The following is a 16681-nucleotide window of genomic DNA, read 5'->3' as shown; positions in this document are numbered from 1 at the left end:
ATTAGAAATTAATTCTGTACCGTGAAGGTGGATGAGACACTGGAAAAGGTTGCACAGTGAGTCCTTGGATGCCCACCCACACTGGAAGGGCTCAAGAGTCAGGTTGGTTGGGGCTTTGAACAACCTGGTCCAGCAGTAGGGGAGGTGAAATTAAGTGATCTTTATGGTCCTTTCCAACTCAAACCATTCTATACTTCTGTCTGCAGCTGCTAAAATGTGGAGAACTATAGAATGAGGTGTAGAAGCATGCTGGAATGCCTTTGCAGATACTTAAAGAGATTCAAAAGATTTAGCAAAAAAAAAAGAGCCAAAATAATACTGAAAGAAGAAAATCAGAAAATCTCAGTAAATAAATGGAGAAATAAAGATCTAGAACATATTTGAAAGTAAATTTCTTCTTGTTTGGGACAAAAATAAAAAGAATGTTTTTATTTCATGATTATTCCAGTACCTTCGAATTTCTTGTTTGGACATAATTAAAACATCTCTCCTGAGGTTATAATAGAAGAAAAAAATATATACAGAGGGAAATAAAAATGCTCTATAATCTACAATCTACTTCCTTAATTTTAAGCCATGGAAGAATTTTATTTTGGTAGAGCTTGTATGTAATAGGATTAAGGAAGAGTGGAGCAACACTCTTTCAAGTCAGTGGTTCTTAAACTGCTCTTCGGCTTCTGTGTTTGCTCAGCCTTTTGAAAACAGCCCTGCTCAAAAATCTAAGGATTGTTTTTAAGTCTTTTTACACTACTCTCCTTCCTCTCAGAGATTAGAAAATTTCTCAAACGCCACTTTTACTGATCTAAATCAGGGTAGATCTAAATCAGTAAAAGACTGAAGCATGACATAACAAAAGTAGCCTAAAGAACAAGTGGCCACAAATTTACTGAGATATTTCAGTTTAGAAGATTGTATACGTTTTGCCGACAGAAGGCAAAAAATGAGACAAACATGCACATGAGGAAAAAAGTAAAGCTGTCAATTAGCTACCAAATCACTAATATTAAGTAGTTACAACAAAATAAGAGAAAGAAACAGAACTGCAAAGTGAGCTGTTGATTTCTAGAGAGCAGAGGCCCAAAGGGACAAATGTCCGATCATCACATTCTCTGCCAAAATCATGCTAGTTGCCTTTACTTAAAAAAAATAAATAAATTAGATAAATTATACTTTGCCAGTTTTAGTCCTCGATGCCTTACATGCGCACTATTTACACATCTCACTCCCCACCTTTATCCTATAAACACATTCAGATCACCATTCGTTTTTTTTTTTTGTCATGTACAACAAATAAAAATATGAACTACAGCTTCTAGCTACTCTCTCCAGGCTCTTTCAAATGTAGCGTCAGCTCCTATTCCCCTTTGTATTTTATTAACATGGCAGGGGAATGTCTCTCTCATGCAGTTCATTCTTTGCTTCTGTGATCAACACAATACATTTAATAATTTATCTATCTATGTTGCTAAAAGCCTTGACATCTCTAACAATTCCTTTAAAACTCTTCACAGTGAATACAACTGTTATGGCTATGCTAATTTTAAAACAATTTATCTCATTTCCTGAGTCCATGCTATAAACTATGTCTAACAGTGTTCTCTAGCAATACCAAGGTAATATCACTGCATTTCTACATTTTGCAACATATTTGGTGTAAATACTGTTAGCCGGATACTGAATAATGAGGTCAAAAAGAATTTGATTATCTTCACAAATGAGATATTTCTCAGTAAAAATAATTAGTTTGCTGAACATGCCTATTTGCCTACCAACTTAAACCACAGCTGCTTTTCACATTTCAGAACTTTGCGAGCATCTAGGTTTTTGAAGACGACTTTCACAAAAGACATGAAACAACTGTTGTGCATTTTAATTAAACACATAACAGAATTATTTTATTTTGCACTGTGATCTCTTCTGTTTCAGTGACAAGGTGCTAGAAATACTAGCATGCACTCTTACTAAAAAAAGCATATTTTCTCTTCAGTTTGATATTCTAAATTTCCTAACCACTACAGTAAAGTAGTAAAAGCAATTAACTCTTGTGCAGATAGAGCTGGAAATGGAAAGGTTGTCATTATCTGCCACATCAATTACCAAATTACTATGCTTTTATGATGCTTTGAAATGCATATTTGAACACAATTTTTTAATGTAATTTTATGCGTGTTTAATGACACATAAAACACAACTAAGTAGATTTAAATCATACAACTGGATAATTTGTATTTTGTTCCTCAAACCTTGCTATTTATAAAAGAATCCATAAGCTATTTCTGGGGGTGATGGCCTGGCATAATTAAAAGCTTTGCTGAAGAGCAAAAAGAGCAGTTGTAAAATGATATAAGACTTACTGAGTATTTATAAAGAAATTACTCTCTTTTTTATCATCTGGTTTGACTCAAGTAAACATCTCTCAGAAATCAAATACATTCAAATAACATGAAGTACATTGGGTTCTGGGTACCATATATGACAGCCTTATTACAGAGATTACCTGTGACAGGTTACTCAATTTAGCAAGTATGGACACAAATGAGCAAGACTGGGGGTGTAGAAAGAGTACTGAAACATAGAAAACCACTGCAGGTGATTCTGATGGTTATATCTTCATCCTTTCATAATTTGTTTTAAATTCAGGATTAGGAACTGCTACAGTTTTGAATGAAATGTTCAAGCACCTGTAGTTCTGGTTTTCTGGTGCTTTCCAGGCATGCAATTAGAGAACGTGTGTGTATGTAAATATTTATTTTCTTTTTAGCTCATATGTAAATCAGCTCTCATTTTCTCACTGAACTTCTCAATATACAGAAGCATACCTAGCACAGACTACATTTTTATGCTTTACTGTCATTTCTGGATAAAAGTAAAAAAACGTGGTTGTGGCAATACAGATGGAATAAAAGTACAGACCAAAAAAAGATCAATAATTGTGCTGAAGCAATTTCCATCTTTCTAAAGAAACTTGTAGAATGTGTATTTAAACTAGAAAGAAGTTCATGGGTATGGGAACGCTTTTGAAAAGCTTTTGATCCTTTAAGCAGTCTTGGAATCAGCAGCTGTCATGAGCCACGTCTAGAGGCAATGACAGTAACACTGGCATGATCCCGTGCCTAATCCAGGTGGAAATTAAATATATACAACAAGATTACATTTAATAATTCTCATTACATCTACATGGAATAAATTTACTCACAAAAGCAATAACTAAAGGTAACCCTGGATGCTTTGTTTAGGGTGTGCAAAGCAATCTCAGTGGTTTTTGTCTTGAATTTTTGAAGAATAAGGGGTTCCAGAACTCCTGTAACAACAATAGGCTTTTTTCCCAGTCCACCTAACATACTCCACATTGCAAAAGAAGAGAGCTTTCTAAACATGGAGAAATGGAGAAAGAAAATAAATATTTTTAAGAGAACAAGTTAAGAAGTTTCTGTATCAATTTTGACCCAGAACTCCAATCCATGAAAAAAGTATTACAGGAAGAGTTTCTTCTTCAAAATACAAGTTATGCAATAATAGACTAAAATAAATATTTTTCCTCCATTTTGCTCAATCCCCAACAATGCTGTGTAACACCAAAGTCCTGGAAATTTCTATCACTATCGAAACAAATCCAACTGAATTAAAACAGTTTAAGATGTTTCAAGGAATAATTAAAAAATAACCCCCCAAAAGCAGAAATAATTCAACATTTAAAAATAACTAGAAATTTTATAAATCAACACATTGATTTATATCCTAAATTTATAGCCTAGATGTTCTACAAATCTTCTAGAAGTTAAACATGTACATATATCCTGGTGAAAGCAGCATGTTTTCAGCTTTTACCTCTTGCAAACACATTAAGCAGCTGTGGTGACAAAGGATGAAAATAAAATGCAGGAGCGACCAGTAATATTTTTCCCATAAAGTATCGGCCACTGAGTAGCCAAATCAAGGCTGACTCCATCTGATGTCAAGTGCAAAATGGCTTCAAAACATTATTAGTTTATTAGCTACATATACAGCAATGGCATAAGTTAAAATATTCCGATTTAAGTCTTTAAAGTGTTGGATGTATTTTGACATATACAATGCTCAAACTCTTGGAAAACATTTTCAGCTTAGATGAAAATCAAAGGCCCATGTTGAATATCAGGACAGCATTTCTACTTAAGTCTTGCTTTAGCAACAAACATCCAAGCAGCCTACATCTGAATTCTGATAGAGGTCAGGTTAAATAAAGTGGCAAAGTAATGCAGAATATCATGCACCAGCATATTACACCTGAATATACAAGCCCTTCCAACTTTGCTCATTACAAAGTCAATATAAATCAATAATGTAGAACAACCCTTGTGAAGTTTGGATTAGAATTCTACCATTCATGTACCAAGATCTCCTTGTACTACTTTGATTTAGAAAATTAAAACCAAAAATGGCTTCGCAGATTTTTTTCAGCATTTCAGCAATTCAAGATTGGGAACTATACAAAGCAAAAGAAATTCATTGATGAAGGCTTCTTACTTTAATTGAAAAGCTTTCATAGTTAGCAATCACCATCAGAAATTAAAGTGTCCTTAGATACACCAATAGAATATATATGAAATAACATTTTCTTCTTTACTTTTTTTCTTTTTGTTTAGGTACAACCAGAGGTTCATATATATAGATATCACACTAATTTTCTCTATGTCTTGGGAGAGAAAAAAAAAACCACCCTGGTTTTACTTTGAGATCTTACTATATTTCCTAGGTAGGGCTCAATGTGCATCTTTTTTTTTTCAACTTGAAGATACAACATAGGGTTAATTCTAAGAAAAAAATTAACAGCCAATTAATTCCATTCAGGGTAGTTCATACAATGAGTTATTTCAACACCTCTTTCTTCAAAACTGATTGCACACAATTTATGAAAAAGTCAAGTGCAATGTTTTAAAAGAGCCATTTTCTTGACTGTGACTTATCTCCTGTATTCTTAGATATATCTGTTGAACTAGGACAGAAGAATCAGAGTCATAGAACTGATGCTTACCTTTAATGGTACTGATGCTAGACAGAAAAAAAGCACATACTTAACCTCCCTCTACTCCCTGCGTTCTCATGTTCAGTGTGAGACCTAGGAGAATAAATAGGTGCATCAATGCTCACCATGATTTTGTTCATGGCCCAGAGACAGTTTTTTTCTGGCTGTGGAGAGGTTTGTTTGGAAGGTGGGGTTTTTTGCTGTTGTTTTTTTGTGTGTGTGTGTTTGTTTTTTTTTAATTACCTCATATTGAAGAACATTTCTGATAGAAATAACACAAAAATTTGTGAAAAGCTGCTACTTAGGAAGGCCACCACAAGAAGTTGCAAGCTAATGAGAGAAGAGAGCTCACCCAGGTAAGAAAGGTGACCTTCATTTACCACAGGAGTTTAACCAAAGAAGGGTATAGCACAGTATCATAAGCACATCTGAAGAAGACAAGAATCACAAGTCTCAGGATGGGATCATGGGGATGAATGCAACAATGACTGAGACTGGAGAGGGACCTCTGGGAGCCAGCTACAGGGTCAGACAAGATTGCTCAGGGCTTTATCCACCAAGCTCCTGAAAACATCTAGAGATGGAGTATACACAACCTTTCCGGGAAACCTGTTCCAACACTTGTTTGACACCAGCACTGTGGATAAGTTTCTTTTAGGAAAGGCAAGATCTCTGCTCTTACTCCTGTAGCTAGGAAAGTAATACCAAGATTGAAATAATGCCTATGCCCACTTGATATTCCAAGTCAGATTTTAGACTGGATTTTTTTCTGCACCATGATCTACATCTTCCCCGCAGGAAAAAATATCTGCTGGGGAGTGCTATTAATTGCATGTCAAAAGTATGTAGAAAAGCTATTGGAAAATTTCCCAGATGGAGAAGTCACAGGATGATAATGAAGATACGACTTTGATGTAAAAAGGCATTACCTAGTTTGAGAAGTCAAATGCAACAATAATCAAGCAGGGTGCTACAGAAAGCAAGATCAGATAAGCTGTCCTGGCAGCAATTTTTATTGGCAAAATAGCACCTGTGAAATAAGAGATCCTGGTAACAAGGCAAGAAACAAAAGAAGAAAAATTAAAGCCAGGCACACCAAAAACTGTAGAACTGACAATCATTATTCTCATGATGGGTTGAAAGAAAGGGAAAGGATACTGAAGACCAGCAATTTCTCAAAGAGAATAATTTTTTTAAAAAACAAGCTATAGGCACAAGCATAATTTAGGAATCATAACTATATACACAGAACAAGAAATATAGCCACAGATGAATATATCTAATAAATGAGCTTTTCATTCACCTCACTCACTAGAAAAAAACCTAAAGAAAGTGCAAACTGGATTTTCAAGCTAGATGTAAAAAGAATAAAACCCAAATAATTTAGAAGCTAAAGGGACAAAACATGCTATTAAGAAACATTAAGGAAAACAAAAACTCAGTCATAAATCAAAGTCCACCATTAATACAGGGAAGATATGTTAAAATTAACACAGATCTAAGGAGGACTGTAAGAACCCTGAAGCCTTTAGACCCTTTTTAAATTTTGTTAAATTCGTCTCAAATTTAAGAAAATTAGCATAAATAATTTCAGGATGTAGGGTACTTTTGTTCCTCCTCTCCAGACAAACCTAGTTTTGGAGAGGACTAAAGGGTCAACCTACAATTTAGAAAAAGCTTATCAGAGAGTGTTTGAATGATTTCTGAATTTTCAGGTGACTTTGACATGATGAAGTTCATCTCAGAATATTTAAAAGATAGTTGAAGCCCTTTAGTACTCAATTCATGGTACAGTTCTGGAGGGAGGGTGGGGGGCACTATACCTTTTTGCTTCAACAAAATATGGATGCATTTTGCTTAAACCAAATGTAAATGTAGAGATTTGTAAAGCCCTGTTGGTTGGTAATAATGAACATAAAAAGCTGATTTACTTTTCTGCCAAGATAATAAGTCTTGATTAAAAAAAGAGGGGGGAGTATGTACATAAAGATTAATTTTAATAGTACTTCCAATACTGCAGAAAAAATGTTTAACAAAAATCAGCATGGGATCTTATGGAAGGGAAGAGAGTTACTTCTGCAATCATTAAGCTTCTTTCCTGTTCTTTCTCACCTCCTTTCAGACATGTTCCTTTTGAATAGAGGAAAGAAGGTTTCTGTATTGAATTTTTACTGCAGACAGGCCTTGGACTCAATCACTACCATAACAGAAAGGTCTAATCAGTATTAAAAAAATAAAATGGAAATTTATTAATTATTTTCCTGTTAATATTAAAAAAAATATCTACAATCAGAACTATAGACAGCTGACCTACATATTTATGACTCATCTACCTCAAAACTGAAGCAAATTAAGCAGAAATAACTTGTTAGCTCAAGCTGCCTGTTTCTTATGAAAAGGCTTCTGAAAAGAGCATAATTTATGAAGTAAAAATCCAGCATGAGCATAGAAATGTTTTCCTTTTTCCTTCATATAATGAACCAGAAATTGGGTAATAGCATAGGCCACTCTCAAAGTTATAGACTCAACATGGTGGAAACTGGTATGTTGTCCTGGGCAGAACAAAAATGCATTTCCACATTTGTACCATCTATTTCTTACCTGTTAAACTTAACATATAAGCTACCATGACAGAATTTGGCATTTGGCTGATCTCAGATTAAGTCCTTTGTCTCTCTGTGCTGGACACCCCTGAATTCTGACAGGCAGGAACAGCTACCAGCCCTTCAAAGGCTCCTGCAAAGCAGGGTCTGTGCCTTCAGCAACCAGCATGCCAGTGACTCATCCAGGTGACCTTATCACCTCATTAGAAGCTTCAGGTGCAGGCTGCAAATGTCAGAGAGCAGGCATTAATTTTTAGTTTTTTTAAAAAGCAAATTTTTGCAGCATTTTGAGGACAGTATTTGGGATGCCTCAGGTCCCATCTAGCTATTTACTTATGGACCACTCTGATTTCAAATTTCTTCCTGCACCCTAAATTCATGCCAGTAATAACTGTGTGACTGGTATTCATTCACTCTAGCATTACAACACTTTGTTAAAAATACTGCAATTTTTACTTAGCATAACTATCAAAGTAACTGTTTTTTCCCCATGACATTTTTTCCTGCTTGCACTTCAGCAGTCCATGACAACATGAAATGCCAAGATACAGAGATAAGCTAGTAGTGATCTGTATTGCTCAATAATATTTAGACTTCCATGCTCATATATAAAATTAAGGTCTCAGACCTTGAGTACATCATGCTATGAGCAAGAATGGAGCAACCCAATGCCAATGAAAGTGAGTCAAGAGAGAAGACTGCAGTATAAAAGGGAAGGAAAAACTGATTCCAAGCCAGCTGTGGCTCTTCCTATAGCTATTGACTGGCTCAATGTTCAGAAAGACTTTTCAAACCAACTGGAAAAAAAATTAAAAAATCAAGTAGTAGTGACTGACTCTGGTCACGATACAGCAGAAAGTTGTTCCAGTGCCCAGAGTGAACTAGCAACAGATCAACTTACAGAAGCTCTACTGGGCCTTGATTTGTGAAGTAAAACCAGTGAAAAGCAGATTTTGCAATCTGCTTCAGAAGAGTGACTATAGAGTGGCCTCAGCTGAAATAGGAGCAACTCATCCAGGATTCTATACAAACACTGACTAATTTCTAAGGAGAAAGGAGGTTCTGGTGGTGTAAAAGAGATACATGGATAATTTCTGAAATGATTGAAAAATTTTGAGCACTGATAAAAAGCAAAAGCATGCTTATAGTAAATATTTAGGTAAAAGAATAGTCACAAACATTTTGATAAACATAAAGAAAGCCCAAGTAGTTTCAGAAGCCTGAGCACAGCTTTTCATCTCAGATGTAAGTGCTAATGAGTAGAATTTTGATAACAGTGTGTAAAAGGCATTCACACAACCAGATAACCAATATCTAGGTATTCAATCAATTTAGTACAAACCAGAACATGAGGCTAGCCTCATAGACATAATTAAATACAAGCCTAATGAAGATGTCCTATGGAATACAGAGAAAGTAAGCGGTACAAAACAGTGAGGAGTGGGGTTTTTTTAGATTTCTTGAGCATTTCTGATAATTGAACCTCTAAGGATTTTCGAAAAAGAGAATCAGTAAGTGAACAATTAAATGTGGACTGGATTTAATAAGTTTCTGTGTAAATATCAGAGCAAAAAAGTCACACTAACTCCGTTACGTGGTATAGCTGTCAACACTGAACTTGCACCATTTCCATCTGCGTACCTCTGTCTCCCAACACCAAACTCCTACTGGGATTTACTACCCAGTTCTACCTCTGCCAGGAGTTCCAGTGGCAGCACAGAGGTAGCAAAAGGAAGAAACAAGAAATGTAGAGACTTGATGTCTCTAAACTGGAATCCTGCTGAGTTCTTGAGATCCTGCAAGTTGATTCAGCAGTTATACTCAGGAGTTATACACTGAGCTAAAGCAAGTAAAATACAGCAGTAGTTTCCTGAAACTGATGATAAATAAAAAAGACTGTAGGCCAAAAGAGGAACTGCAGTGGCTTAAAATGGCACAGCAAGATTCACTAAAGAGTATTTGTCAACTGACTTGAAATAAACAGAATTGGGGTGAAGCTAAATTCCTCCAGCAAGTTAGCTTTAAGTCTTTGAATCTCCCTCAACACTAAGAATTTGGACACAAATGCAAAACTAGCCAGTTGATAAAGAATAATCACATTTATGGCATATTCTCAGTCCACCCAGCTGTAAAAGAGAAGTTGTACAACCATTCTGATGAAGGTTAAAGCTAATGCATCTTCCTGTATGACTACATGCATAGATTCTTCTTACTGTGGTCACTTTTTGTATTTTAAGAAGTTGAAGTTACTTGTTCATGCCTTACACCCAATTCCAAAAAACAAAGCATCACAATGAAACTAAGATGTCATCTTTAAACTACAATTTTTACTTTTGGTTTCTACAAAATTATTTCCTATGAAGAAGGCTAAATTTTTAAATTATTTTAGCTGTACGCTAAGAATCACATCAAGATAGTACAGATGACAAATAAGTGGTTTCTTATCTATAGTTTGCCTTCATACTAAAAATAAAAAATATAATTAGTTTTCAATTTCTACAGCTTTTCTGTACAAGTAAAACAGTAAAGAAAAGGATATTTTCCTGGAGTTTCAATACCCACTCTATAGTCCACGTAACTTTGATAAGGATGGAAGTTGAAAATAAAAACGAGACCTGCTCTCTCAAATGCTATGACCTTATTGGATTCGTGCTTTTCACTCACATAGGCCTAGGAAAGAAGAAAAAAACCAAACCATAAAACAAAACATTCAAATACTAGAAAATATTTCTAACAGAATTAAGAAAAAACCAAAAGAAACTAGTACTATACCACATTTCAAGCAGAAGATTAGATTCAAGAAACAAAGATAAGGGTGTAATATGAAAAATGAAATTGTTTACTTATGTAATATACCTTCCTTTTTACAAGAGAATCTAATATTAAAGAGGCTGAAGCACATTAGGCACAGAGCACTTACATTCTTGCTTAAAGATTGGTAGCATAGTGTTTTTATCACATTTTCCTTTAAAAACAGTGGATTCCTTTTATCAAATTAAATCATTCTATTTGTTACAGGGATCTGTTTCACATCTACTGCTTGTAATTTAGAAAGTAACATACTGGAGTTCTTTTTTTCACTTTTTTTTTTAAAGTATGTGTGGAAAAATAGCTTTGATAAGTTTTATTAAACATACCAACTTTGTTCTATTTATGAAAGCAATTAATACATCCATTTAAAAAAATTCTTTAAAGTGGATTACGACTTGTATGAATTAATAAGCACCAAGAAATTTCAGTCGCTGAGTTGCCTTGATAAAATTAAAGAGCAATATTTGGGAAAAAAAAATCAAAAACATGTGACAGGTTGAAGACCAGGAGACTGTAACTCACACGGCACTCAACTCAAGAAACTCAACTACACTCAAATAAGTGTTTTCCCAGTAACAGTGTAATTACTTACATAAAGACAATAGTCAAGGCAATTTGTACTTTCCCAAAGCTATCCTTGCATTGAATTACAGAAAATTTTATAGGCTGCTTTACCCCTTCTGCAGTAACTAACTAAAGAAAGGCAGAAACAATATGACAAGAGCTTGCTAAAAGGAGACTATTTCAGACTTCAGTTATCTGTGTAAAGTGTTTCAGTGACGTGTTTTGGCAACTTGAAATATACGGTGGGGCATTAGAGAGTACATAATGTTGTGCTGATTCAAATTTCTGCATGGAAATGTGGTATTGTTGTTATGCTGAATGTGTACCCAATTGGTGACTAAAAGATCATTTAGTCCATACATCTTACCTGGGGAGATGAAAGCCAGCCAAATCTTTCTTCCAATTTATTCATATCTCTATCAAATGCATTTAGGAATCTATAGCGAAGAAGTTCATCTTCAGTAAGATTAAACTGCCTTCTGGCATAGTGGTAGCTCTCGTTATTCCCTATTCTGGGGAAGTCAAGCCATTCTGGATGTCCAAATTCATTACCTGTATTTAAAAATATTAAGAATCTGTGAAATGACATGCTAAAAATACACTAAGACTGCAGAAGTAAAACACAGTAAAGTATATTTCCTTTTTACAAGTTTTAAATTAAAAAAAATTCTCTATATACATATTGGTCATTTTATTATGAAAACACCTTTCAGAACTTCCATGTTTAACAGATTTGGCCAATAAAATTACCAGAACAAATTATCCATGGGCTTGAGGGCAAGTATAAAGCAGCGACTGAATTATCACTTCTATGCTATCATGCTACATTTAACATTTTTCATTCCCATGCCATAAAAAAGGACAACAGAAATTCAGTCAACCAGGATAGAGATTTTAGATTCACTACAAAACCTAAAACCACCACCTTAGCAGTACAAATACATTGTTTTAGAGCACTTCACAGAAATCAGCTCTACCATTTACATAACAGAAATATAAATCTCCCATTTTTACTAATAAATTTCAAGCAATTACAAGATGAGTTGAATACACTTTGAAAACTTTTCTTTTTTCTTAAGTTTTCACTTTACTTTTTATCCTGACTTATAAATACTGTCATCATTGTTTCCAGAAGTATAAAAACACCTATAAATGAATTGAATTTTGGTTACTCATTTCCTAGAAAAAGTCAAAAAGACATCCTAGCTCAAATACCAGGCTAGATTATAGGCAGTAAAGCACAATGCTTAGTGAGGATGCATTCAGAATTTGACACTGAAAAAAGGGGTGTGACAACTCAGGAATTCATCAGCCTGCTGCCAGTGAAGCTCCTTTTCCAATGATTAATGCTCAATGTCACAGGTACCAGGAGACACATTTCAGGCTGTGACAGCATATTTGAGCACTAGGTTCCCCTCTGTGCCTACCAGTTCAGGTTCCTTTAAACATGTGTAAATGCCATAGTATTTCAGTTCGGTTTTGTGTATTTGTAATGATTCACAAGTCTCCCGGTCTCACTCTGATTATCTTAGTCCGCACAACTACTGAATGGACTTCACTTTAAGACAAGGAATAGGTTTATTCTGACTTAAATCACACTCCATTAAAAAAGGAAAAATAATCTAATAATGAGAATATCTTAGGTTCTTTCATGTGGAATCTCCAAAACAAATCCCAGCTGTCAAAAGCTGGAGATTTGCAGCAACAACTCACTTGAAACTCAGCATTTTGAATAACTTCCATGTATCTAAAAATTTGTATACTGTCATTGTTACAGTCCGAGACAAATCCAAATGGACTTAATGGTTCCAAGTTATACTATACCCCACTGCCTAGCAAACTCAGTCATTTTGGAATCATTTTACACAGTATTAAAATGCATAAAGTACATTGAAAACTAACCATACATTTCAAAGCCTATATGTTGTTTCATCAACTATGATAGCTGATTCATCAAATACTTCAGATCAAACATCGCACATAACAGCAATTCACCATAAAACAGAGACAACTGGTGTACCTGGAAATATTCATGGGAAGTAATATGATGAGGGTTTCTATTTAAAAAAGATCCTAACATTGCTACAAGCAGTTACTCAAGTTTCAGCAATAAACTGGAGTTTTTTTGGCAGACGAAGGGCAGGGATGCTGAGAGAAGGCAAACATTTTTTTCTGGATGGATAACCTGCAAGTGCAGTCACCATCTGCTGTCTTGTACAGCCTGCACTGCCTTGAAGGCCTGAAGGATTAGGGCAGCAGTGACAGCTATGGATTTAGACTTTCCAAGTTACTTTTGTGCACTTCCGTGCTTCACAAGATAAAGAAATGGACAGAGAATGAAAGAGAAAGTCTGCATATATATATTTAGGAGAATCCTTCACAGCTACATCCATTTTGTAAATGATCTGACAAGCTGTAAATTAAATTTCCCATTCAAAAGCTAGACCACTAAATTTCATATTCAGCTCAAACCAAAGACAAATATAAAAGAATCAGAATCACAGCAGGACTTTGAAAATGACCTTGTAATAATGCTGGATCGAGCTCTTAAACTGTGCTAACAATATGGAATGGAAAATGAAGAAAGGTATTGCTACAAAGCAGGCACTGTATCTAACCAAATTCAATATTCTCTTAAGAGCTGGGCAAGGTATTACCTTCTTTTGTGATCTGCTCGCTATTGAAAACAGACTATGTGAGACAGCTCAGCTAAAGACAGCAAAAACCATCAGGAAGTCAGAGATGATATGTATCTTGAAAAGATAGCCAAGGAAATCCTATCTATTTGCTCACAAAAAACACAAAACCAGGGGAAATAAGTAATAGAAGATAGCAAATCAATTAGACTAAACTAGCCCATCATTTCAATAGAGTATTTCACTAAAACTAGAGCATATCTCTGTTATGTTTACACCATATATCAACTCCTACACCTCTGCTTGCTTTGCCTGTTTCCCCACCCCACTTGTTTGAAAGCTGCATTTGGCTGTTTTATTATTTGGTTTTGGTTTGTTTTTTCTTAGGTTTTTGTTGTTGTTGTTGTTTGGTTTCCTTTTTGAAAAGCAATGTTATTGTTCGAGCCATTATTAATGATGAATAAATGATGAAAAATAAAAGAGACTTTATATAGTGTAGCAACTTGACAGAAAACTATATGACTTGCTGATGTCTGGAAAGCACATTGAGAGTCTAAACACTGCTTCTACTTTAAATATGTTTCTATAGACAGCTTCTGGACAACACACTCAAGAGCTTCTCATAGGTGTTGCTTGATTTTAAGAGGACCCCTTGATTTATGTTTTGAGAAGGGAAAATAAGGCCATGACTAATGACAACAAATCCAAGTATGCATTTTTAGTTATGTTTTTGAAGTGTGGTATAGGGAAAAGAAACTGGGATGCAAGCAGGCCTTCCAGTAAACTCCAGAGTGTGCTTTTGCACTTGAGACACACTAAGACTATGCATCTTTGAGTAAAAAAAAAAAAAACCAAAACCAAAAACCATATTACTTCTTCTTTTCCCCCTAAATTATACCAAATGAGAAGAGGGTCTAAGAAAAGGAAGGTATAGGCAACTGACTGACACAAATTTCTAGTGTTAACTAATGGTACCTGTAAAAGTATGCACTGTCCCCTTCCCCACATTCCACTTCTCATTTCTCACAAGAATCAGCAACATTCACTTTTTGATAATTGTGAAATCCTCTTAGTATAGAAGTATTATTTGGATTTCTTTTCCTGCAATTAATTTGCTGTTTGACATAATGGGCCAAGCTACAGACTGACAAGAAGCCAAGTGCTGCAAGTGATGGAAATCAAGGGAATGGAACTAATGTGGGGGAGGGCAGAGAACAAAGGTGAAATTAATTGAAGTTTTGATTAGAAAAACAGAAGAAAGACAAATCATAAAAGTGCAATGGATACTAATTTAATATGTGAATTAACTCGTTTACTATTTCCTACATATTTTGCATACTGGGCAACTTTATGTACAAGATTTCATGACTACAATTTTAAACAAACAGACTATTACTATAATAAACTTTTACATCACATTAAGATAGAAATGAATTTATACCACTGCATTAACCAGTAGTTATCCTGCTGATGATTGCTTTGAAGCTGTGCTGGGTCATGAAAGTATTCTTGATCTCTCTGCTTTAGAGATCTTTACTAGCAATTCTCTTCCAAAGAATCAGGCTAAGAAGAACTGGAGGTGTATTTAAAAAGATGCAGCAGATAGTGCCAAAAAATGCCTGGGTTTTTTTTTGTTTGTTTGTATTTTGAGTTACATATAACATCAAATACTTTAAAAGCAGCTAGAGCAAGTAGTTTATTTGATACATCAAAAGTAAGAAGCTTAATTAGGTGCATTAAGACTGAGTTTTTAAACTATATACTATAAAAATTCTATTTAAAGCTGATGAGCTTGAGACTGGACTCACTGTGACAGAAATTCAACAGTTTCACCTTAATCAAAGTAAGTGGTTATGCCAATTTACTCAATCCAGATAACCAACTCATTCAGGAGTTGTGACTGACTTGAATCTAACATCACTGCCTTTATGAATTATGACAATGTGGAAATTTGCAGATTATAAATAGAATCAATATAAATAAGACCTAGATAGTCTGTGACATATTATTCAAAAAAGCATTTCCAATAGTTAATCCTCATTTTCCCTAGTTGTGAAGCTCTTGGATACTAAGCAATTCTGATACCATGTCTTTATTCATGTTTGTCCTGAATCTTCTTCAGCCTCTTAAGTAATTAAAGCTTAATATTCATACTACCAATGAGAACCAAATGAGAAACTATATACTGCCTTCAGGTTATGAGTTAATAAGCTTCATTACATGTATTCATTTAATCTTGTCATCTACACAACAATAAATTGAAGCGAAATTCCAAATAGACCCCTGTTGAAACACTTGGGTTAGATAACTTGATCACCTTCATATTTTTTAAATCTCTCTAGCACAAATATTCAGTTACAGGCAAACAATCATATTGTAATTCCTGTACAAAACACTGACTAGAGGAAATTTCACATATGAAAAGAAAGCAGTAAAAAGAGAGGTATTAGTAAAATCCGTTCTGTAAGAAATGTCTTTTTTTCCTGTTTTCTCAAAATATCAGGTATTTTCTCTTTCCAATCTATGAGACAACAAAATCTAGAATAAACATCCTGTTTGTTTTGAAACTCAGATCTTCCATAACTCCTGGGAGAGATGGGAGGTGATCCTTAACCTTACCTGTATCAAAGGATCAAAGAATGCATCTCCCCTCTGGTGCCATATAGTCATGAAAAAACAAAAGCATGCTTCTAGTGCATCAAAGATACAGGAAAATAGAGTCTTTAAAATGGTTAACCTGGGTCACACCAGGGATACAGTACTATATCTGGAGTAGCTGCATAGGAGAACCAGGCCAGCTAAACCAGGGAAAGAATAAAATCAGGGAATTCCCTGGATATCCGACTTGTTGCTCCAAGAGAAAATCTTTCATGTTTTCTAGAAATGTAGTTTCTTTTTCTTCCATCAGAATAACATTGATTTAATTATATCACTAAATGAAGTCTTCTGTTAAAATTACTTTTTTTTTTTTTTTTTTTTTTTTCTGCTCTTACAGACTCTTAAATAGCGAACATGCTCTTAATGCAGGCATTTAAATCTCCTTCTCTGACCTGAAAAATCCT

The 16681-nt window shown here is 34.7% G+C and overlaps 1 protein-coding gene across 1 annotated transcript in view; it reads right to left on the bottom strand.

Moving 5' to 3' along the window:
• The window catches only part of GBE1 (1,4-alpha-glucan branching enzyme 1), a 149446-nt gene that overhangs the window by 12895 nt on the left and 119870 nt on the right, over positions 1–16681 (bottom strand). The window contains exons 13-14 of the mRNA XM_030444095.1: positions 11351–11535; positions 10148–10278 (exon numbers count right to left, since the gene is read on the bottom strand). Of these exons, the coding sequence (XP_030299955.1) occupies positions 10148–10278; positions 11351–11535 (316 nt within the window). The remainder of the gene's footprint in view (positions 1–10147; positions 10279–11350; positions 11536–16681) is intronic.

Source organism: Calypte anna, chromosome 1, assembly GCF_003957555.1.
Source record: "Calypte anna isolate BGI_N300 chromosome 1, bCalAnn1_v1.p, whole genome shotgun sequence".
NCBI lineage: Eukaryota > Metazoa > Chordata > Aves > Apodiformes > Trochilidae > Calypte > Calypte anna.
The sequence above is the reverse complement of the archived record's forward strand: the minus strand, read 5'-3'. Positions and strand labels throughout refer to the sequence as shown.